The 23,626-nt window shown below is 43.8% G+C and overlaps 1 protein-coding gene across 1 annotated transcript; it reads left to right on the top strand.

The window, feature by feature from the left end:
- Positions 1 to 9,421: 9,421 nt before the first annotated feature.
- Positions 9,422 to 19,845, top strand: LOC141980663 (olfactory receptor 51G2-like). The gene is made up of 2 exons (XM_074942112.1): positions 9,422 to 9,444; positions 18,870 to 19,845. The coding sequence occupies exon 2, from the start codon at positions 18,910 to 18,912 to the stop codon at positions 19,843 to 19,845; it is 936 nt and encodes a 311-aa protein (XP_074798213.1). The 5' UTR covers positions 9,422 to 9,444; positions 18,870 to 18,909.
- Positions 19,846 to 23,626: the final 3,781 nt, after the last annotated feature.

The raw sequence follows: 23,626 nt of genomic DNA, 5'->3' as shown, positions 1-23,626 counted from the left end.
CCCCTGAACCTGAAGCAAATACTCTCCAGCAACCACACACCACACAATGAAAACACTAACCCAGGAACCTATCCTTGCAACAAAGTCTGAGGCCAACTCTGTCCACATATTTATTCAAGTGACACCATCATATGACCTAATCACATTAGCCATTCCATCAGGGACTCGTTCATCTGCACATCTACCCATGTGATATATGCCATCATGTGCCAGCAATGCCCCTCTGCATGCACATTGGCCAACGCAAAAGAATAAATGGACACAAATCTGAAATCAGGAATCATAACATTTAAGAAACTGGTAGGAGAACACTTCAGCCTCTCTGGCCACCCCGTAAAAGATTTAAGGGTGGCAATTTTGCAACAGAAAAGCTTCAAAAACAGACTCCAACGAGAAACTCTTGCGCCTGAATTAATATGCAAACTAGATACCATTAACTTGAGTTTGAATAGAGATTGGGAGTGGCTGGCTCATTTCACAAATTGAATTTATTTCCCTATGATAAGTATCCTCACACCTTCTTGTCAACTGTCCAAATGGGCCATCTTGATTATCACTACAAAAGTTTTTTTTTTCTCCTGCTGATAATTGCTCATCTTAACTAATTAGCCTCTTACAGTATTTATGTATTTATGGCAACTTCCACCTTCTCTGTATATATATATATATATATTCTTCTATGCATCCAATGAAGTGGGCCATAGCTATAGCCCACGAATGCTTATGCTCTAATAAATTTGTTAGTCTCTAAGGTGACACAAATACTCCTGTTCTTTTTGCGGATACAGAGTAACACGGCTGCTACTCTGAAACCTCTCTTGTACATAGTAACCCCAGCACCTGTTATTCAGCCACGATGAGGGTCTGGAGGACACAGATTTCAAAGACAAATGCATGAGTATTCATGGAAATGGAACTTCATTTCACACGTGAAAGTAGCTACTTTACCTGACATCTAGCACTCGTAGACCAGAGAGGGGGGTGAGATGCAGGTAGCCCTGTAACTCTTAGTGGTATCTACAGAGGAGAAATGCTGGAGTCCTCAGTCATTCTGGAAACAGAAATATGCCCTATCTGACATGTTACCACAGAGCAACACAGCTCTGAATACCTGCGTTCATAATCAATCCAAATAATAAAACCTTTGAAAATGTATTTGCTGATTAAATTTCCAAAAGCAAATAAACCTGTGGCAATTTTTGAAATATTTACTAATATTCCCTGGGGTCTCCTGTTGCCCAGCCCCTAGCAGGATCGGGCCCAGAACACACTGCACCTCCAGAAACGGGACCCACTGAGAAAGCCTCATTTGGGATATTGCAGTTTTTTAAAACTCCAGGCTCGCTTTGAATGTCAGATTTGTGTGTAGCTTCAATAACCTCCTGAGGAGCATGGGCAGGTGTAGTGGGGGGGGGGGGTTCCCAAGCTCCCCATGCTACCAGTCCAACAGCCTTTCCCTGAGCCACCCCGATAGCCCAGCTGAGTCCTCTGCTGCTGCACAGAACATCTGCAAATTGAAACAGCTTTCAGCCTTTCCCCTTCACTTTGCATTTTAAAGACAGTGAAACCTGCCAACGTACCCAATTCCTGCTAGAAGGGGAGCCGCTGACACCAGAGGTCTTCACCTTAAAAAACAAGGAGTCATCAGAGAGGTAGCACGGGCAGCAGGCAGTATCTGTTCAGATAGGGAGGCAGCTGTCTTTATGAAGCATGCTCGCACCTTCCCTTGGGGGCCACTTGGCCATCAGGGAACCTCAGCTGCTTGGCTCAGTGTGCACCAGCTGTAACCACCATCACGGCCAATGGCAAAGTGCAGGAGGCCAAATCACAGGGGATTCGCGGTGATCCTACCCAACTGGACTGCAGTGCCAGCCCTGCTGCAGGCTCTATTCCTGGAAACTGGGCTTCTCATCACTGTTCCTATTGTTCTGATTAGTCACCTGGCTCCCTCGGGGGCAGCTGAGCAGTGATGATGATGCTGTCACAGCTATGATCTTGCTGAAATAAATAATAGTAATAATACTAATACTTAATAGAGGATCAGATTTCTCCCCGTCAGCCCCCTTTCCTGCATTACAAACCCAGGGTGCAAGCTCGAAAAAGGAGAGTCTACAAGGCTGCATACTTGGAAATTTCCTTGGATCGTTCCAGTAGCATATAAACTTCCTCTCCGTTAGGGTGGTTAAGTGCTGGAATAAATTGCCCAGGGAGGTTGTGAAATCTCCGTCATTGTAATTTTTATGAGCAGGTTAGACAAACACCTGTCAGGAATGGTCTCGATAATACTTAGATCTTCCATGAGCACAGGAGTCTGGACTTGATGACCTCTTGAGGTCCCTTCCAGTCCTGCAATTCTCCCTGAGGCATAACAGGAGGCCCCAGGATCCAGGGGGACCCGAAGTTATACACAGATTTCAGTGACCACTGGTAGCTAGGCCACCTCCCCACAATCTCTGGGCCTCCACAACTGCTCTAGGACCCTCTCCAGCTCCTGGATAGCACAGGTTCATCAGAAATGTGTGACCTGGTCCTATCACAGTAGCCACTGCCCCCAGGATCTGCTGAAGGAGCATTGTACAGGGTGGAAGGGGCTGTACAGTGATGGGAAGGCTGCTTAGAGTAGCGGATGGGCACAGTACCCCAGCCTTAGACTGGTCAGGAGGTTTTAAACTTTCTATACCCAGAGTGCAGCCATAGACTCCACCAGTGCAACCTTCATTATGTTGTGAGGGAGAGGCAGATGAAAAGTCTCCAGTTTCTCTTGGGGATCCATAAGCTCAGTTCTGTAACCAAAGGTCATTGCCAATCTATCCCACACTGAGAGGAAAGTGACCTATATTAATGAACTTGCATTGTGCAGATCTCTGTGCAGTGCAAGATAGTATAAATCTGGGTTTATACTCCACCAAGGGTGCAAGGCTGGGGAGCTAGGAAATTGGCTGTTGTCTCCTGTTTGTCTTTGAGTGGCTTAGGAATAAAACACTCAGGCAGCTTAGATGGGTGTGTGGCACAGAACTGAGATTTTCCCCAGACACGTTACTCAAAACACGCTGGTAAATAAAAAGCATAAAACAAGTTTATGCATGAATTGTACTTGGTTGATTAATACTCCTAGCGTAGGTGTGGCAGTGAGATCAGTAGGAGGGCCTTCTGTAATTCTGGACATTCCACTGAGTTATTTGAATCATGGTTCCCCCCCACCTCCCCCCCTTCACCCGCTGTCATTGCCTTTACCTTTACTTTAAAATAAGTATGAATAACTTTGACATTATCAAAGTAGCAGCCATGTTAGTCTGTATCCGCAAAAAGAAAAGGAGGACTTGTGGCACCTTAGAGACTAACACATTTATTTGAGCATAAGCTTTTGTGAGCTACAGCTCACTTCATCTGATGCATTCAGTGGAAAATACAGTGGGGAGATTTATATACACAGAGAACATGAAACAATGGGTGTTACCATACACACTGTAACGAGAGTGATCATGTAACGTGAGCTATTACCAGCAGGAGAGCCGGGGGGCGGAACTTTTGTAGTGATAATCAAGGTGGCCATTTCCAGCAGTTGACAAGAACATCTGAGGAACAGTGGGGGGGGGGGGAATGGGGGAATAAACATGGGGAAATAGTTTTACTTTGTGTAATGACCCATCCACTCCCAGTCTTTATTCAAGCCTAAGTTAATTGTATCCAGTTTGCAAATTAATTCCAATTCAGCAGTCTCTAGTTGGAGTCTGTTTTTAAAGTTTTTTTGTTGAAGAATTGCCATTACCAGTTCTCTGACTGGTTTTTGAATGTTATAGTTCTTGATGTCTGATTTGTGTCCATTTATTATTTTACATAGAGATTGTCTGGTTTGGCCAATGTACATAGCAGAGGGGCATTGCTGGCACATGATGGCATATATCACATTGGTAGATGTGCAGGTGAACGAGCCTCTGATAGTGTGGCTGATATGATCAGGCCCAATGATGGTGTAGATATGTGGACAGAGTTGGCAACGGGCTTTGTTGCAAGGAGCTGTAGCTCACGAAAGCTAATGCTCAAATAAATTGGTTAGTCTCTAAGGTGCCACTAGTACTCCTTTTCTTTTTGCGAATACAGACTAACACGGCCGCTACTCTGAAATCTGGTTCCTGGTTTAGTGGTTCTGTTGTGTGGTGTGTGTTTGCTGGTGAGTATTTGCTTCAGGTTGGGGGGCTGTCTGTAAGCAAGGACTGGCCTGTCTCCCAAGATCTGTGAGAGTGATGGTTCATCCTTCAGGATAGGTTGTAGATCCTTGATGATGAGTTGGAGAGGTTTTAGTTGGGGCCTGAAGGTGATGGCTAGTGGCATTCTGTTATGTTCTTTGTTGGGCCTGTCCTGTAGTAGGTAACTTCTGGGTACTCTTCTGGCTCTGTCAATCTGTTTCTTCACTTTAGCAGGTGGGTATTGTAGTTGTAAGAACGCTTGATAGAGATCTTGTAGGTGTTTGTCTGTCTGAGGGGTTGGAGCAAATGCGGTTGTATCAGAGAGCTTGGCTGTAGACCATGGATCGTGTGGTGTGGTCTGGGTGAAAGCTGGAGGCATGTAGGTAGGCATAGCGGTCAGTAGGTTTCCGGTATAGGGTGGTGTTTATGTGGCCATCGCTTATTAGCACTGTAGTGTCCAGGAAGTGGATCTCGTGTGTGGACTAGTCCAGGCTGAGGTTGATGGTGGGATGGAAATTGTTGAAATCATGGTGGAATTCCTCAAGGGCTTCTTTTCCATGGGTCCAGATGATGAAGTTGTCATCAATGTAGTGCAAGAAGAGTACCCAGAAGAGTACCCAGAAGTTAGTTGATTAATACCCCTGGCATAGGTGTGGCGGTGAGATCACTAGGAGGGTGTTTCTGTAATTCTGGACATTCCACTGAGATCTATGAATCGTAGTGTGTGGTCAATCAAGCCCAGTATCCTGTCCCCTGACAGTGGCCAATGGCAGGTTCCCCAAAGGGAATGAACAGACAGGTTATCATCAAGTGATCCATGCCCTGTCACCCAATCCCAGCTTCTGGCAAACTTAGGCTAGGGACACCATCCTGCCCATCCCGGTTAATAACCATTGATGGACCTATCTTTCATGAATCTATCTAGCTTCCTTTTGAACCCCGTTATAGTACTGGCCTTCACAACACCCTCTTGCAAGGAGTTCCAGTGGTTGACAGTGTGTGGCATAAAAAAATGCTTTCCTGTGTTTGTTTTAAACCTGCTACCTATTAATTTCATTTGGTGGCCCCTAGTTCTTATATTACGGGAACAAGTAAATAACTTTTCATTATTTACTTTCTCTATACCACTCATGATTTAATAGACCTCTATCATAACCCCCCCTTTGTTGCCTCTTTTCCAAGCTGAAAAGTCCCACTCTTATTAATCTCTCCTCATACGGAAGCCGTTCTATACCTCTAATCATTTTTGTTGCCCTTTCCTGAAACTTTTCCAATTCCAATATATCTTTTTTGAGATGGGACAACCACATCTGCACGCAGTATTCAAGGTGTGAGCATACCATGAATTTATATAGAGGCAACATGATATTTTCTGTCTTATTATCTATCCCTTTCTTAATGATTCCAAACATTCTGTTTGCTTTTTTGACTGCTGCTGCACATTGAGTGGATGATATCAGAGAACTATCCACAATGACTCCAAGATCTCTTTCTTGAGTGGTAACAGCTAATTTCGACCCCATCATTGTATATGTATAGTTGGGATTATGTTTTCCAGTGTGCATTACTTTGCATTTACAAACATAAAATTTCATCTGCCATTTTGTTGCCCAGTCACCCAGTTTTGTGAGATCCTTTAGTAGCTCTTCACTGTCTGTCTGGGACTTAACTATCTTGAGTAGTTTTGTATCATCTGTCAATTTTGCCACCTCACTGTTTACCCCTTTTTCCAGATCGTTTATGAATATGTTAAATAGGACTGGGGCAAGTACAGATCCCTGGGCGACACCACTATTTACCTCTCTCCATTCTGAAAACTGACCATTTATTCCTACCCTTTGTTTCCTATCTTTTAGCCAGTTACCAATCCATGAGAGAACCTTCCTTCTTATCCCATGACTGCTTATTTTGCTTAAGAGCCTTTGCTGAGGGACCTTGTCAGAGGCTTTCTGAAAATCTAAATACACTATATCCACTAGATCTCCTTTGTCCACATGCTTGTTGACCCCCTCAAAGAATTCTAGTAGATTGGTGAGGCATAACTTCCCTTTACAAAAACCATGTTGACTCTTCCCCAACAAATTATGTGCATCTATGTGTCTGACAATTTTGTTCTTTATGATAGTTTCAACCAATTTGCCCAGTACTGAAGTGAGGCTTACTGGCCTGTAGTTGCCAGGGTCACCTCTGGAGCCCTTTTTAAAAATTGGCGTCACATGAACTATCCTCCAGTCATTTGGTACAGAAGCTGATTTAAATGATAGGCTACAGATGGCAGTTAGTACTTCTGCAATTTCACATTTGAGTTCCATCAGAACTCTTGGGTGAATGCCATCAGGTCCAGGAGACTTATTACTGTTTAGTTTATCAATTTGTTCCAAATAATCATCATCTAATGACACCTCAATTTGGGACAGTTCCTCAGATGTCTCACACAAAAAGAATGGCTCAAGTTAGGGAATCTCCCTAACATCCTCTACAGTGAAAACTGATGCAAAGAATTCATTTAGTTTCTCCACAATGGCCTTATAGTTTTTGAGTGCTCCTTTAGCATCTCGATCGTCCAGTGGCCCCACTTGTTGTTTTGCAGGCTTGCTGCTTCTGATGTATTTACAAATTTTCTTGCTATTACTTTTGGAGTCTTTGGCTAGCTGTTCTTCAACTTCTTTTTTGGTCTTTCTAATGATATTTTTACACTTCATTTGCCAGAGTTTATGCTCCTTTCTATTTTCCTCATTTGGATTTATCTTCCACTTTTTATAGGATGTCTTTTTGCCTCTCACTGCTTCTTTTACTTTGTTGTTTAACCATGGTGGCTCTCTTTCGGTTCTCTTACTATGTTTTTTAAATTGGGATATATATTTAAGTTGAGCCTCTATTATGGTGTCTTTAAAAAGTTCCCATGCAGCTGGCAGGGAGTTTACTTTTTGTACTCTACCTTTTAATTTCTGTTTCTAGCTAGTTATTCTGAGCTAGCAAGCAGGAGCGGCTAACGGGGGAGTTTGGCGCAGGAGTTTACGGGGGGAGTGTGAGCAGGGGATAGATACACCTAACATTCTTTGCACTCAAAACACCACTTGATAAAAACAAATCACCAACAAGGGAACAAGCCTCAGGAGTGAAAAAAAATAAAGCAGGCAGAAGTCCAGCAACAAACAGAGTGGAAGCTACCCAGTTTACTGTACCCAATGCAGCATGTATGATTACCTGCCCTATGGGCTGGTGGTGTATGTGTGCACTTGGTACAAGGAGCTCCTGGCCCTCAAAGACCATGTACGGGCTTTGGAGACCAGGGTGGCTGAGCTGGAGGAGCTAAGGGAGACAGAGAGGTACAGAGATGAGGCTTTCTGGGACACAGTAGAACGGTCCCACCCCCAGTCTGACAGCCTCTGTATTGTTGAGGAAGTTGAAAGCCTCAGGGAAGCAGAACATCCAACTGGAGCAGAGGGAAATGATCTCACAGTTGGGACCCTCCTCTCAGATGATGTTGTGGTATCCTCTTGCTCTGAGGATACTTCTCTGGGGGAGGGAACTCCAGTTATTAGGAAGAGACAGGTATTAGTAATGGGCAATTTGATCATTAGAAACATAGATCGCTGGGTTTGTGATGATCGGGAGAACCGCATGGGGACTTGCCTGCCTGGCGTGAAGGTTGCAGATTTCTCAAGACATCTAGATAGGCTTATGTGCAGTGCTGGGGAGGCGCCGGTGGTCGTGGTACATGTAGGTACCAGTGACATGGGGAAGGATAGGAGAGCAGTCCTGGAGGCCAAATTTAGGCTCCTAGGTAAGAGATTGAAGTCCAGGACCTCTATGGTCGCATTCTCTGAAATGCTTCCAGTTCCATGCACAGGGCCAGTTAGACAGGCAGAACTGCAGGGTCTCAATGCATGGATGAGACGATGGTGTAGGGAGGAGGGTTTAGATTTATTAGGAAGTGGGGAAGCTTTTGGGACAGGGGGAGCCTCTACAGGAAGAATGGGCTTCACCTAAACCAAAACGGAACCAGATTGCTGGTGCTTAAAATTAAAAAGGTCGTAGAACAGTTTTTAAACTAAGGGCTGGGGGAAAGCCGACAGGATTTTGAATTTGGAGACTTTGTGGTACGGCCCCACTTGGGTTTGGTTTGATTTTAATATTATTATCTGACCCTTTTGGACCAGGTGATTGTTCTTGTCTAACAGTTTGTGGGCCTTTTACTTTAATTACTGATTTACCTGAGCCTCCTTGAGCAACTGCTCTAGGAGGGTGAGTTCTTTTGGAACCTTTTTGTTGAGTTTGAATATAGCTATAGACTTTAGACAATAAGTCCAGCACTTCTGGAAGCGTGCTCCCGGGTTGACTTTGCCCCGAACTGCTGATAAAGTATGGTTAACAAGCAAATTAATAAACGGTGGTTCTGTTTCCTTTCTAGGCATTTTATTAGATGTCCAGGCTGCAGAAAGTCTGTTAGGAAATTCATACAGTGTCTTGCCTTCCTGCTGCTTCATATGAACTACCACAGGAACTTCTGCCTGGTCTGGATGCATATTATTTTGCTAACAGCCACACAGTGTCTCTGAATGATTTTCCCCCTGTTTGAAATTCTGGTATTCCATAAGTCTTTGCGTCCACTTAACTGTAACATTTCAACTAAATCCTCATTAGCTAACTGGAGCAGTTTCACTATGGTTTCAAAGTGTGCTGGGTGGGCAGCCACTGGATCTTCCTTTTTCACTGGCCCTACCATTTTTGAAATGGCTTCTACGTTTTTTACATTTGTTAACATGGCTACTGGAGAGATATGAGTAACTGGATTCGACTGGTTCCACTTTAGAAATTAATTCTTTCTCCTTCTTCATGGTTATATTGGGGAGTCTGGGTTCCATTTCCTCTAAAGGAAGTCTTATCTCCCAAGTTTGGGCAACTTTAACAGTAGATAATTTAGGTGCAGGATCTTGCCTTAACCTTTTACATTTTCTTGGGGCTGGGGTAGGTGCCTGTACCATAGAAAGGCCTGGAACTGGCATGGGTTTCTGTGGAGATTCTGGTTTTGGCTCTAAGGTGGCTTGGGGTACAATGGGCATATCAGATTTTAAATCAGTTATGTCACTTGTTCTGTTCATTATTCCTTCTGACTTAGTTCAATTAGAGTTATCAGAAATACTTCCTGGAATCTCAGGTTGCAAAGACTTTTGTTTTTCCTGAGAAGTGCTGTTATCTAAAATTGCTTCCTTACAGGCCTTTACATCAACTTCTACAGTTTCCTGAGTTTCTTGTAACAAACAGCACAATTGCAGAGGGGTTTGTGACATGTCTGGCTAATTCATTCTTTGTCCCTCTTTCTCCTCACTCTCATGACAGCTACTCATTTCTGTTCATTCCATTTCTTGTCTTAAACCTGCAATATTTAATTTTTGAGGAAAACTTTCATTAAGACTTTCTATGACTTGCTTTTTCCTTGCTTCACTACTGAAACTTCTTCAAATCCTCCATTCTCTCCCCCTGAATCTTCTATGTCTGTGTCTCTGTTTGATACTTCCTCTATTCCTAACTCTCCAGCTTGTTCAGTTTTCTGTTGTTCTTCCTGTCTGAGTTTGGCTCTCAATCTGCTTAGTGGGGGTGAGATTCTTCCTCCGATTGCTGTGGGCTGTTTTTCCCCAGGTTCTGTTATAACTACTGGAACATCTGGAATTATATTTACAACATATAAGGTGGCAATTCCATCTCCATACAGTTATTTTCCTCATCTGCTTGGGGAATCTGCTCATTTTCACCTTCAACATCTATTACCTGACAATACATATTCTCCAGAATGTCACAAGTTTGTTCTAATGCCCATATTCTGTGAGCTAGCTCTGCTATTCTCACTTCTTGCCTAAATAAATCCTGCCCCATCACTCTGTCTCTTCACACCTGGATTTTATTACCGGCCTTTTGCAGCTGTTGCTTGTTGTAGCCCAGGTCTCTTGCCAAACTGTCCCTTTGATCAAGAAGTAAGGAAATTACCTCTCTTGTCCTGCTAAGCTGTTCTCTCAATGTGTCACTAGTCTCCTGCTCGCTGGACATGGCTTGGCTTGCCTCTTCCATTTGCTCTACCTTTCTTTTAAATCTTCTCCCCCGGATATTACATGCCATATATACACAACCCATGGCCATTTGTTTCACCTCTTGAGCTTTTTTCTTTATTTTTTCCTTCTCAAAGAGGGAACACATTAAATTCCAAGGATCTCTATGGGCCCAACAGATGCCACTGCGTGGTCTTCTAACGAATCCTCCCCCATTAAAATAAATGCCTGTACAGATAATTTATTCTGTTTCATACTTTTCTTAGAAAAATAATAGAAAGTGTCCCTTCCTTGCTCCTGATAAATATTGTATAGGGATTTCTCTATTTGAGAAGGGTTTGTGGTGCTTACTTCTCCTTCAGCTGTTTACAGCTGTGTCTTAAATGTAAACGGAAGGGTAACCACCTTTCTGTATACAGAACTATAAAATCCTTCCTGGCCAGATGCAAAACCGCTTCACCTGTAAAGGGTTAAGAAGCTAAGATAACCTCTCTGGCACCTGACCAAAATGACCCAGGAGGAGACAAGATACTTTCAGAATTGGAGGGGGGCGGGGGAAAAAGGGTCTGTCTGTCTGTCTGTCTGTCTGTGTGTGTGTGTGATGCTTTTGCTGGGAAAAGATCAGGAATGCTCTTCAGAACTCTTGTAAAAAGTTAGTAAGCAATCTAGCTAGAAATGCATTAGATTTTCTTTTGTTTAAATGGCTGGTAAATAAGCTGTGCTGAATGGAATGTATATTCCTGTTTTTGTGTCTTTTTGTAACTTAAGGTTTTGCCTAGAGGGATTCTCTGTGTTTTGAATCTGATTACCCTGTAAGGTATTTACCATCCTGATTTTACAGAGGTGATTCTTTTACTTTTTCTTCTATTAAAATTCTTCTTTTAAGAACCTGATTGCTTTTTCATTGTTCTTAAGATCCAAGGGTTTGGATCTGTGTTCATCTGCGCAAATTGGTGAGGATTTTTATCAAGCCTTCCCCAGGAAAGGGGGTGTAGGGCTTGGGGGGATATTTTGGGGGGAAGACGTCTCCAAGTGGGCTCTTTCCCTGTTCTTTGTTTAACACGCTTGGTGGTGGCAGCATAGGGTTCAAGGACAAGGCAAAGTTTGTACCTTGAGGAAGTTTTTAACCTAAGCTGGTAAGAATAAGCTTAGGGGGTCTTTCATGCAGGTCCCCACATCTATACCCTAGAGTTCAGCATGGGGAAGGAACCTTGACAAGCTGAAATACACCAAGAGGGGGGGCAGTGACCAGAGTAACCCCACAAAGTTTTCCTTGATCCTCCATCGGTGGTGTAGTCTAGAGGAGTAATTTGGTAAATCATCTGACTCACTCTGCCATGCCTGATAGGGTTTCGACCCATACGTGAGTGCTAGGATTCTTTTACACAACAGTTTTTTTTCTATTTCTTTCCCCTGAGCTCCATTCTTAAACATCACACAGACAGACAAACAAAACATAAAATGCAAGCAAGGGTAAGTGAAAGCAGGAAGTCTCCCATTTAGTTCATTATGACTTCTGATCTCTCTATATTTTTCCTCAAACTTTTGTTTCTTATTGGTTTCATGTGTTCTCTGGGGCCCCACGTTGCACAGCAAATCTGTAACCTTTTATTCTATTTAATGCTAATCATATTTCAGTGGGTTAGACTCTGGCGACTAGACTTTTAAGTTTGTTCGAGATTTAGACTTCATAGCAACACGTGAAACCATAGGCAAATAACACATATAATTACAAGAGCGTCTATCTTTTAATAGTTTTATAAAAGTTACCAACAAAGCTATAAATGTTACTGCATATACAATTCCTATAGAGAAGTATGAAGAACTAGTTATACTTACAGATATATTTACATCCTCGAAGATGATGTTAGAGTCTGCCCGCCCTCTCACGGATTGACCGTGGATATGGGAGTGGTTCCTGCTGGAATTTCCCATAAGAAGAACAGTTTTCCTGCTCTAGACACCCCTTTTTGAACTGTGAGTTTGGTTTTACCTATGCTCTATGCATATATATGAAAGTGTTAACCCTCTCTTTTTTATTGGTTTGTGGCCCCTTGAAACACGAGGAATCCTGCATTATATAGGCTGGTAGTTGTTTTTCAACATTGCTGTAACACATTTGCCCTGTGGTTAGGGCACATGTTAGAGACAATATTTGTTGTTACAGCATTTTATTATTTAAATTTAAATTTCCCAGCTATACATGTGCAATATTACCTCTTTCCCACCATCTTTCGGGTTATTTCTCGGTCATCGACTTGCGCCATCGTTTCTTCTTTTCAAGGCCCAAAATAGCTGAGCTACAGTCTTGCAGGCCTCGGCATACAGGCTTTTGCATTTCAGCTTGTCTTACTTATGTCTCCTAGAGAGTTCCTCTTAATACTGATTAATATTATACAGTTATAAATCTAGAAATCAACTTTAATTAACATACATCAAACATATGTAATGAAACATATTGATTAATCATAACATTACACGATAAATGAATACTAAACTAAAATCATTGGCTACACATAGCAGCCATTATCCATAGGTTTCAGAGGGGAGCCGTGTTAATCTTTATCAGATGAAGTGGGTTATAGTCCATGGAAGCTTATGCCCAAATCAATTTGCTAGTCTCTAAGGTGCCACAAGGACTCCTCGTTATTAGCCATAGGCTGTCTCGAGCATTTTCAGGAAGGCTCAGCAGGTGGGGGATAAACTTTTCCTAGGGCTTATTGTTTCTTCTAATGACCCATTACCCTGAATAAGCCTTTCACAACCAGCTGTCTGGACTGGAAGCATTTTGCCTAGTGGGTGCCACCCAGGTGTACCAACTTTTTAAATACAGATACGTAGTCACTATTCATAACTTCATATACAAAAATATACATGCATACAAATAGGATCATCATATTGTGCAAATCATAACTTTTCCATAGACCCTTCACAAGACACATTTTGTTCAAGCTGCATCATAATTATGTCATAATCATATCATAATAATACTACACTGATGAATATGGGGGCATTGTCACAGCTGCCTCCTCAGGTTCCCTGGAAACTTCGTGGCCCATATAACAACCTCAGGTTCATTGGGAAGAGACAAACCTTTCCTGTGGGGCCGCATGAGATCTCAGGAGGGGAGGTGCAGTGTGGCTGTGAGGGCTCCGACCAACCCAGGGCTCCTGCAACCACGCACGGGTGGGTGGAGCTCAGAGCTCCAGCCGCAGGAGTTAATGCTGTATGGGGAGATTTTGGTGAACCAGTAAAGTGTGTGAAACGGCTATGGCTTATTGCTAAAAGCAGCCAAGTCAGCAGGCAGTAAAGTGGCCATGCAACAGCCTCAGCTTAACCAAGGCAGGAGGGGAGGGGGTTTTGGGTGCCACAGAAAGGGCAGCTGGCCTCCCCACCCCCTGAGTCCTTCCTGATAAGAATTGTGTTGAAATTACTGATACATTTGTCATCAATATAGAGAGAAGGGTAGCATAAAATCCCTTCTTGGCAGCTATACTCAATCACCTTACCTTTAAGGGTTTAAGTAGTTCAGATAACCTAGTTGGCACCCTGACCAGAAGGACCAATGAGGAAAGAACTTACTTTCAAATCTGGGGGAAGGTTTTGTTTGTGCTCTCTCTTTGTTGTCCCTCTCTGGACAGAGGGAGAAACCAAGCAGGCAGAACATCTCCTGAAAGTATACCTGCAATAATCCATCTAAATTCACAGAAATTGTAAGTAGGGCAAGGAAATGCGTGAGGTTATCTTTTGTTTTAGCTTGTGAATTTTCCTATGTTACAGAGATAGTTTTATTCCTGTTATTGTAACTGTGAAGCTGAGCCCAGTTGGGAATCCTCTGTGTTTTAAATCTTATTATTATCCTGTAAGGTACATCCTGATTTTGCAGGTGTGATTCTTTTATTTTTTCTTTCTAAAAAAAGTTCTTCTTTTAAGAACCCGATTGATTTCAGTGTCCTGAAGACAAAGGGTCTGGACTGTGCTCTAATTGCTAAGGCAATTGGTTGGTAGTTTATTCTCAAGCCTCCACAGGAAAGGAGGTGAAGGCGTTTGGGGAGATATTTGAGGGGGATATGGATTCCAAGTGACCCTACCCTGAATTTTTGTGTAAATCACTTGGTGGTGGCAGCAATACTGTGCAAGGACAAGGACAAGGAATTTGTGCCTTGGGGGAGTTTTAACCTAAGCTAATAGACTAGAAGCTTAGGGGGTCTTTCATGCAGGTCCCCACATGCGCACCCCAGAGTTCAGAGTGGGGGGAATCCTGACACATGCATTTTAGGGGCCTCAAGGCATGCAAACTTTGAAAATAAAACACCTGGTTAATCAATGACCTGAAGGAAACCCCTTGCTTGACCTTTGAAACTGCTTGCTTAACACATTTTCTTTAAGTGACGTCATTGTATTACTAATGTATAAATTTGAGGAGAAAGTTTGAGTTAGGTGGACTCTTCGGGAAGGTTTCTTCAGGGCTCTCCCTCTGGACGCATCTCGTGGTCCCCACCGGCAGGCGAAAGATTTGGCCACCGGAAGGCTGCCACTGTGCCATTTGAGAGTCACACTCAGTTTCTGTAATTATCAAGGGTTGGGAGTGTTTTACTAACCTGTTCCGGACGTGTGTAAGTGCTTGAGACTAAGTAAAGTTTAGCTATAAGGGAAAGCACTCTTGTGTTGCCCTGTTTGTGCCAGCCATGTATCGGTCGGACGGCCGTGTCTCCCCTGATTTATTTCCTGACACCACCTTGCACAGAGTAAAAGTTACCAAGAGTTTTGGGTTAAAAGAACCCCAGGTAACAGTGCCTCAGGCAGAAGGAATTGGACCTTGAGGTCTAGCCTCCCTAAATTGGGCCTCCACACTCAGCCCGAATTTGGAATCATTTATAAAGGGATAGTTAATGAGAGAGAAAATATCATCTTGCCTCTGTAAACATACATGGTATATCCACACCTTGAACACTACGTGCAATACTGGTCACCCCATCACAAAAAAGATATATTTGAATTGGAAAAAGTGCAAAGAAGAATGACAAAAATGTTTAGGGGTATAGAACAGCTTCCAGATGAAGAGAGACTAAAAAGACTGAGACTTTTCAGCTTGGAAAATGGATGACTCAGGGGGAATAGGATAGAGATCTATAAATTCATGAGTGGTGAGGAGAAAAAGAATAGGGAAGTGTTATTACCCCTTCACTAGAACCAGGGGTCACACAAGGAAGTTAATAGGCAGAAGGTTTAAAACAAAGAAAAGAAAGTACTTTTTCACACAATGCACACTGAACCTGTACAATCGCTCTTTCCTGTAATGCAGGAAAGGGGACTGCCAGAGAGAAATCTGGTCAAATAGTCTTCTTTTTCATTATTTAATTTAAGAACGATCACAGCTGTGACAACATCATGGTTACCACTCGGCTGCCCTTGAGGTAGTCTTGTGACTAACTGGAGACATAAGAAGAGTGATGACAAGCCCGAATTACAGGAATAGAGCCTGCAGCAGGGCTGGTGCTGCAGTCCCTCGCCACTCATCCCCTGTGATTTGGCCTCTTGTATTTGCCATTGGCCACGACGGGGGTTAAAGCTGGTGCACATGAAGCCAAGCAGCTGAGCTTCCCTGATGGCCAAGTGCCCTCCAAGGGAATCTGCAGGCATGCTTCATAAAAGCAGCTGGCCTATCTGAACAGATACAGCCTGCTGCCCATGCAGCATCTCTGATTACTTTGTCCTTTAGGGTGAAGACCTCTGGTGTCAGCAGCTCCCCGTCTAGCAGGAATTGGGTAGGTTGGCAGGTTTCACTGTCTTTAAAATATGAAGTGAAGGGAAAAGGCTGGAAGCTGTTTCCATTTGTAGATGTTCTGTGCAGCGGCAGAGGACTCAGCTGAGCTGTCGGGGTCACTCAGTGATGGGGCTGGAGAGCAGGCAGTGCTAGGTAGCTTGGGAACCCCTCCTCTCCATCTGCCCATTCTCTACATTGGGCTGTTCAGGCTACACAGAAATCTGAGATTCAAAGTGAGCTCGGAGTGTTAAAACCCTGATGCCACGAGTCAGGATTTCTCATGGGCTCCCATTTCTGGAGATGCCATGTGCTCTGGGCCCAATCTGGCAGGTGCTGTGCGAGAAGAGACCCCACGGAATGTCAGTGACTAGTTCCCAAATCAGCTCAGGTTTATTTGCTCCTGGAAATGAGAGCTGTGTTGCTCTGTGGTACCAGGTATGATAGGTCATATTTCTGTTTTCTGACTGGCTGAGGACTCCAGCATTTCTGCCATGTAGATACCCCTCAGAATTACAGACCCTCCTGCCTCTCTGTCCCCTCTCTGGTCTCTAAGGGCCACATGTCTGGCCTCATAACTGACCTGTCATGCTGTGAAATCCAGAGATCCTCCCACCCTTGAACTGGCCCCAGGCCTACTGCACACTGCGGGTGGACTCTGCTTACCCTGCAGGTCCAAATGGGTTCGGCCCTTGTGTTTCTTCCCTCTAGGAGTCTGTGACTAGCAGTGAGGAGAGTGACCAGCCAGCCTTCTTCAACCAAAGTAGTATTTCATCTGAGCAATAGGAATAACACATAAAAGGAGAATGAGGGTTTTCAAAAAACAGATCATAGGCAGTCATAAAGCAATAGACTACCTTAATATGGGAAATGAATTTCCACATGCATTTGACTTTGAAATCCTTTTCCTGCAAACCCTCATCATGTCTGAATAACAGGTGCTGGGGTTACTACGTACTAGAGAGTGAGAGCTCAGGGAATGAATATATTCTATACTGATTCCAATGCCTGTTACTGCTCTGGATAGAGGCTACCGACGGACAGAACAGAACCTGAGGAGAACCAGTCAACTATTAAGCCAGGGACAGGGGAGCTAGTAGACTATTGTTTGCTAACAAGCGATTGAATGAGAGCTGAGATGCTGCGAAGTAATACAAACATTACAAACCAAACGTTCATGACATGACTGTATATCGGAAGCCAGCAGCAGAGTTGTTATAAGCTCTATAGGAAGGAGCAGTGGTAACTTTATTGCTTACCTGGTCTTGCTTTACATAGTATTTCAGAAGTACTCCACGTACTGTTTGCAGTGGGTTTGTGCTATTAACTCTTTGTTCAGTGAACAGTTTTATGATGCTATGTCCTGGTAACTGACCAAAAGCTGTTTCTAACACTGACCTTAAGGGTCATGAACACAATCGCTCAGCAATACCTGCGAAAGCCTTTCCAAAAAGTCCTGACAGAACAGAACTGTTGGTCAGTGTTTCAGCAGATTACAGCTTAGATGCAGGAAAGGGAAGTGTTATAATGGTTGTATGTCATTTACACCCATCACCTGTTACACAAGCATGGCTGAAGTAACTTGTTTCAGAGTAGCAGCCGTGTTAGTCTGTATCCACAAAAAGAAAAGGAGGACTTGTGGCACCTTAGAGACTAACATATTTATTTGAGCATAAGCTTTCGTCCGATGAAGTGAGCTGTAGCTCACGAAAGCTTATGCTCAAATAAATGTGTTAGTCTCTAAGGTACCGCAAGTACTCCTTTTTCTTCTTGACGTAACTTGCACACTCGACTGTATATTAGTGCAAATATATTGTTTGAACTCTTCATCCATTTGTGATGCCCACAAGTCCCCCGCCGAAATGAGGTAACTGTCTATCTTAGCTTGTAACTTGGTAGATATCTACAGACACGAGGACAGGATGCAGGTCCTGTGAGGATAAAGAGAAGCCTGTAGGTGGATCAAACTCTCTGGATTCAGAGAACACTGGCAAGGCAAAGCACTCCAGCTTCTCTTAGAGGGATTCTTGGGGGTCAGATTGTTTCACTGGGAGCATCTGATAAGGGAAAGTTAATAGAACCCAGTTCTGATCGAATTTACACATGTAAATCTGGAGTGATGCTGTTGAAGTCAATGTTATTGAATTAAACACCTGCCCCAAATAATTTGTCCCATGTGCTCAGAAGAGGCAGTGGCATAATTTGAACTCTCAGGAGTGGAGAAAATTATAGATAGATCAATAGATAATGAGGCAAAAACCCCACATTTATGAATAGCTTCAATACAGACAAAAAAATACAACGACTGTTTTAACAATGCAATTGCCAAGTGTTTACACACATGTCAAGATACAATGACCCACACTTGGAATTGGAGGGCCAGAAAGGGTATAATTGGGAAGGTCACAACTGTAAAATCACAGAGAACTGAAGTAGGCTACAGAACTCCCAGCCACAAGATATAGATGTGGCCAAGAGCTTAGCAGGATTCAAAGAGGGACTGGATGGGTATATGTGTAAACAGAAAATTCAATTACCGTGATCAGGATTGATTGAAAAATGGTAGGAAGGGCTGTAAACCTTCATGATTTATACCACAATATGTGCCTAATTAGTGCTTGTCAGGGGGAAACTTTCCCTGGGTGCAGGTTATCTCATAGCTGCCTCTTGCAGGGCTTTTTCCACCTTCTTCTGAAGGAAGTGGAATTGGCCACTGGGTACAGGGCTAGATGGACCACAGGTTTCATCCAAACGGGCAATGCCTATCTTGCTGTTGGTGTCGTATATCCAAGACTATGTTTTTGCTCTCTAGACTTGCATTGAGAGCAGAAAAATGTCTTATTAATTATCATCTGTTCTTTTTCCTTTTAGAAAGGAAAGTTCAATACTCCTTGGACCTCCCCCATCCATTATGTCACCTCTCAATGATACCATATTCAAATCTGCAATGTTCCTTCTTACCGGGCTACCAGGTCAGGAAGACGTTCATCTCTGGATCTCTATTCCCTTCTGCTTCATGTATGCTATTTCAATAGTAGGAAATTCAGTCATTCTGTTCATTGTAAAAACAGATTCAAGCCTCCACGAGCCCATGTACATTTTCCTTTCCATGTTGGCCGTTACAGACCTTGGCTTATCGATAGCCACCACACCGACAATACTGGGTATATACTTGTTTAACTCTAGGGAGATCAGCTTCAATGCCTGTTTTGCCCAGCTGTTCTTCATCCACTCACTTCAGTGCATTGAATCCTCCCTGCTTTTGTTGATGGCCTTTGACCGCTTCATCGCGATCCGTGACCCGCTGAGATATGCTTCCATCTTAACCCTGCCAAGAACAGCCAAGATGGGACTGGTGTTTGTGCTAAGAGGGGTGGCTGTAATACTCCCACTCCCCTTTCTTCTGAGACATTTCCAATACTGTCGAGCCAATGTCCTCTCCCATTCCTATTGCCTGCACCAGGAGGTCATGAAGATGGCTTGTTCTGATATCAGAATCAACAGCATCTACGGTTTGTTTACTACACTCTTAACAATGGGGTTGGACTCGCTGCTCATCTTCCTCTCATATGTGATGATCATCAAAACAGTATTAAGTGTTGTTTCCCACACGGAGTGCCTCAGGGCCCTCAACACCTGCGTCTCCCACCTCTGTGCCGTCCTGCTCTTCTACACACCAGAGATCGGCCTATCTGTGATACACAGATTCGGGAAGGGCTCTTCTCCCATACTTCAGATTCTCCTGGGCTATATCTCCCTGTTGGTCCCGCCCCTGATTAACCCAATCGTGTACAGCGTGAAAAGCAAACATCTTCGTGTGAGGATAATCAGGGCCTTCATTAAGTGAATGGTCAATTCATCATCAGGGTCCGGCGCTGGTGACATGGGAGACAGAAAAAAGACCTCCTATTCCAACCGAGACCCTTACATCCAAGATGACATGAGCTACGTATCTCCACACTGTAGAGAGAGGTTCCCCTGGGGTCTAAGGTCTGGAACAAAGGTAGAGGATTGTGCCCACCTCCTGGTGAGGAAGGACAGTGTACTGGGGGAAGGAGATTAGAAATCACTGTTTTCGTTGACAGCCCAGGGACCGGTGGGATGTTGGCCCATAAAGAGCAGTATTGGTGGTGACTGCAAGCTCACTATATCTGTCGATAAAGTCAATAAAGAGAAGGGATGTGGATGCTGTTTCCTGTTACACCTGGCCTGTCACTCTCCCAGCTCATGTTAAACATCCAGGGGCCATGAAAAAAGGCACAGAGCTGTTCTGCGGTCACAGTTTTGGCCCTTAATGAGCACTCCGGGTGCTGTGTGAACCATGGGGGCTGCACCAGCTGTGGACGGGGTCTATTCAAGGGGCATGGACACCCACCCTTCCCCTAAGCCCTCAGCCAGGTGCTTGTGACTGAGTCGTGTCAGAGACATGATTAATGCAGAAACCCCAGGAGAAGCCATGGAGACATATTTGTCCACCCCCCCACCCCCGACCGTTGATGTCTCTGTACACCACACACCTGCTCAGCCCTCTCCCCACCAAGGCAGAGCAGAGCTGCGTGTGTGAGTGAGGGTCTGACACACAGGAGTCCTGGCACGAGACTCAGGCCGAGATTCCCTCCTACTCCCCTTTGTTTTCCTGCTCCATCTGCTTGGGAATTAGTGGAAATGGGACTCAGCTCCCTCACAGAGGCACAGCTAGCTCCTATCCCAACCCTGACCCAACCCCTGCCTCCTTCTTCCCCCTTGATGCCCCACTCTCTGCTCCTCCTCTTCCCCTGAGACTCCACCCTCTGCTCCTCTTCCCCTGAGACCCCACCCTCTGCCACATCTCTTCCGCCAACACTCCAACCTCTGCTTCTACTCTTTACCCAAAGCTCTTCCCTCTCTCTAGGCAAGAAGCCAGAGTTGAACCATGGTAAGAGACACAGGGAAACTAGGCTGGGTGCCACAGATTCTTCCCAAAATAATGTAACTAGGGCTGATTCTGTTCCTGTAACTCCATAGCAAAGCCTGTCTCACTCAGATTGTAATGATACATTAGATAGGTGAGTGTAGAAGTGTGACAGCTGCCTGGTATTTTAAAACCATTTTACATGAGAACATAAGAATGGGCATACTGGGTTGGACCAAAGGTCAGTCTAGCCCAGCTTCCTGCCTTCTGACAGTTGCCAATGCCAGGTGCCCCAGAGGGAATGAACAGAACAGGGAATCATCAAGTGATCCATCCCCTGTCACTCCTTCCCAGCTTCTGGCTACCAGAGGTTATGGAAACCATCCCTGCCCATCCTGGCTAATAGCCATTGATGGACCTATCCTCCATGAATTTACATAGTTCTTTTTTGAACCCTGTTATAATCTTGACCTTCACAATATCCTCTAGCAAGGAGTTCCATAGGTTATCTGTGTGTTGTATGAAGAAATACTTCATTTAATTTGTTTTAAACCTCCTGCCTATTAATTTCATTCGCTGACCACTATAAATAACACCTTCTTATTTACTTTCTCCACACCAGTCATGATTTTAAAGACCTCTACCATAACCCCCTTTAGTCGTCTCTTTTCCAAGCTGAAACATCCGTCTTGTTAATGTCTCCTCATACAGAAGCCATTCCATAACTCTAATAATTTTGTAGCCCTTTTCTGAAACTTTTTCTGTTCCAATATATCTTTTTTGAGATGGGACAACCACATCTGCATGCAGTATTCAAGGTGTGGGCGTACCATAGATCCATATAGAGAAAATGTGATATTTTATGATTTATTATCTATCCCTTTCTAAATGATTCCCAATATTCTGTTTGCTTTTTTTTGACTGCCCCTGAACGTTGAGTGGATGTTTTCAGAGAACTACCCACAATGACATCAAGATCTCTTTCTTGAGTGGTAACACCCAATTTAAATCCAATCATTTTATATTTATCTACCCTGTTTTTTATCTGCCATTTTGTTGCCCAGTCACCCAGTTATGTAGCTCTTTGCAGGCTGCCCGGGAGTTAACTATCTTGAGCAATTTTGTGTCATCTGCAAGTTTTGCCACCTCATTGTTTACCCCTTTTTCTCGATCATTTATGGATATGTTGAATAGGACTGGTCCCAGTATAGACCCCCTCAGGGATACCACTATTTACCTCTCTCCATTCTGAAATTTGACCATTTATTCTGTGACGGGTTTGGTCACAGAGACCCCCTTGGGACTGTCACCTGATGTGCCTCTGATCCCATTTCCTCTGCCACTTTGGGCCTCCAGAACCCTGCCTTGTTGAGCCAGGCACGCTAACCTGCTGCAACACAGACCCAGGGTCTGACCCACACCCCCAAAGCTGCAGACTTATCTGAAAACGGCTTAACAAGTGCTCCTGTCTCTAGCACCCAGGCACCCAGTTCCCAATGTGGTCCAACCCCCAGATAAATCTGTTTTACTCTGTATAAAGCTTATACAGGGTAAACTCATAAATTTTCCACCCTCTATAACACTGATAGAGAGAGATGCACAGCTGTTTGCTCCCCCAGGTATTAATCACTTACTCTGGTTATTTAATAAACAAAAGTAATTTTATTCAGTATAAAAAGTAGGATTTAAGTGGTTGCAAGTAATAACAGACAGAACAAAGTAAGTTCCCAAGCAAAATAAAATAAAACACACAAGTCTAAGCCTAATACATTACGAAACTGATTACAGATTATTCTCAGCCTCCGAGATGTTCCAATAAGCTTCTTTCACAGACGACACTCCTTTCGAGTCTGGGCCCAATCCTTTCTCCTGGTACACTCCTTGTTCCAGCTCAGGTGGTAGCTAGGGGATTTCTCATGAGTGTAGCCCCTTTGTTCTGTGCCACCCCCTTATATAGCTTTGGCACAAGGCAGGAATCTTTTGTGTCTCTGGGTCCCCACCCCTCCTTCTAAATGGAAAAGCACCAGGTTTAAGATGGATTCCAGTATCAGGTGACACGGTCATATGTCCTGTGAGACCCCAAGCCTTCATTCCTCCCGGCCTGACTCACAGGAAGGCTTGCAAGTAAACAGAGCCATTTACAACCAGTTGTCCTTGTTGATGGGAGCCATCAAGATTCCAAAGCACCATTAATGGCTCACACTTTGCATCATTACAATAAGACCTCCGAGTTATATTTCATATTTCTAGTTTCAGATACAAGAATGATACATTTATACATTTATACAAATAGGATAACCACGTCAGTAGATTATAAGCTTTGTATTGATACCTTACAAAAGACCTTTTGCAGCAAGCATATTCCAGTTACATTATATTCACACTCAGAAGCATATTTTCATAAACTCATATGGAGTACAAGGTCACACCCATTTTCGAGATCACTTATGGATATGTTGAATAGGACTGGTCCCAGGATAGACCCCCTCGGGGATACCACTATTTATCTCTCTCCATTCTGAAAATTGACCATTTCTTCCTAACCTTTGCAAAAAGAAAAGGAGTACTTGTGGCACCTTAGAGACTAACCAATTTATTTGAGCATAAGCTTTCGTGAGCTACAGCTCACTTCATCGGATGCATACTGTGGAAAATACAGAAGATGTTTTTATACACACAGACCATGAAAAAATGGGTGTTTATCACTACAAAAAGTTTTCTCTCCCCCCACCCCACT

This window comes from Natator depressus, chromosome 1 (genome assembly GCF_965152275.1).
Source record: "Natator depressus isolate rNatDep1 chromosome 1, rNatDep2.hap1, whole genome shotgun sequence".
NCBI classification, from domain to species: Eukaryota; Metazoa; Chordata; order Testudines; family Cheloniidae; genus Natator; species Natator depressus.
This window is presented reverse-complemented; position numbering and strand designations above follow the sequence as displayed.

Excerpts from the sequence above, each read along its gene's own strand:
- LOC141980663 (XM_074942112.1), top strand. The coding sequence starts at position 18,910 with ATGTCACCTCTCAATGATACCATATTCAAATCTGCAATGTTCCTTCTT.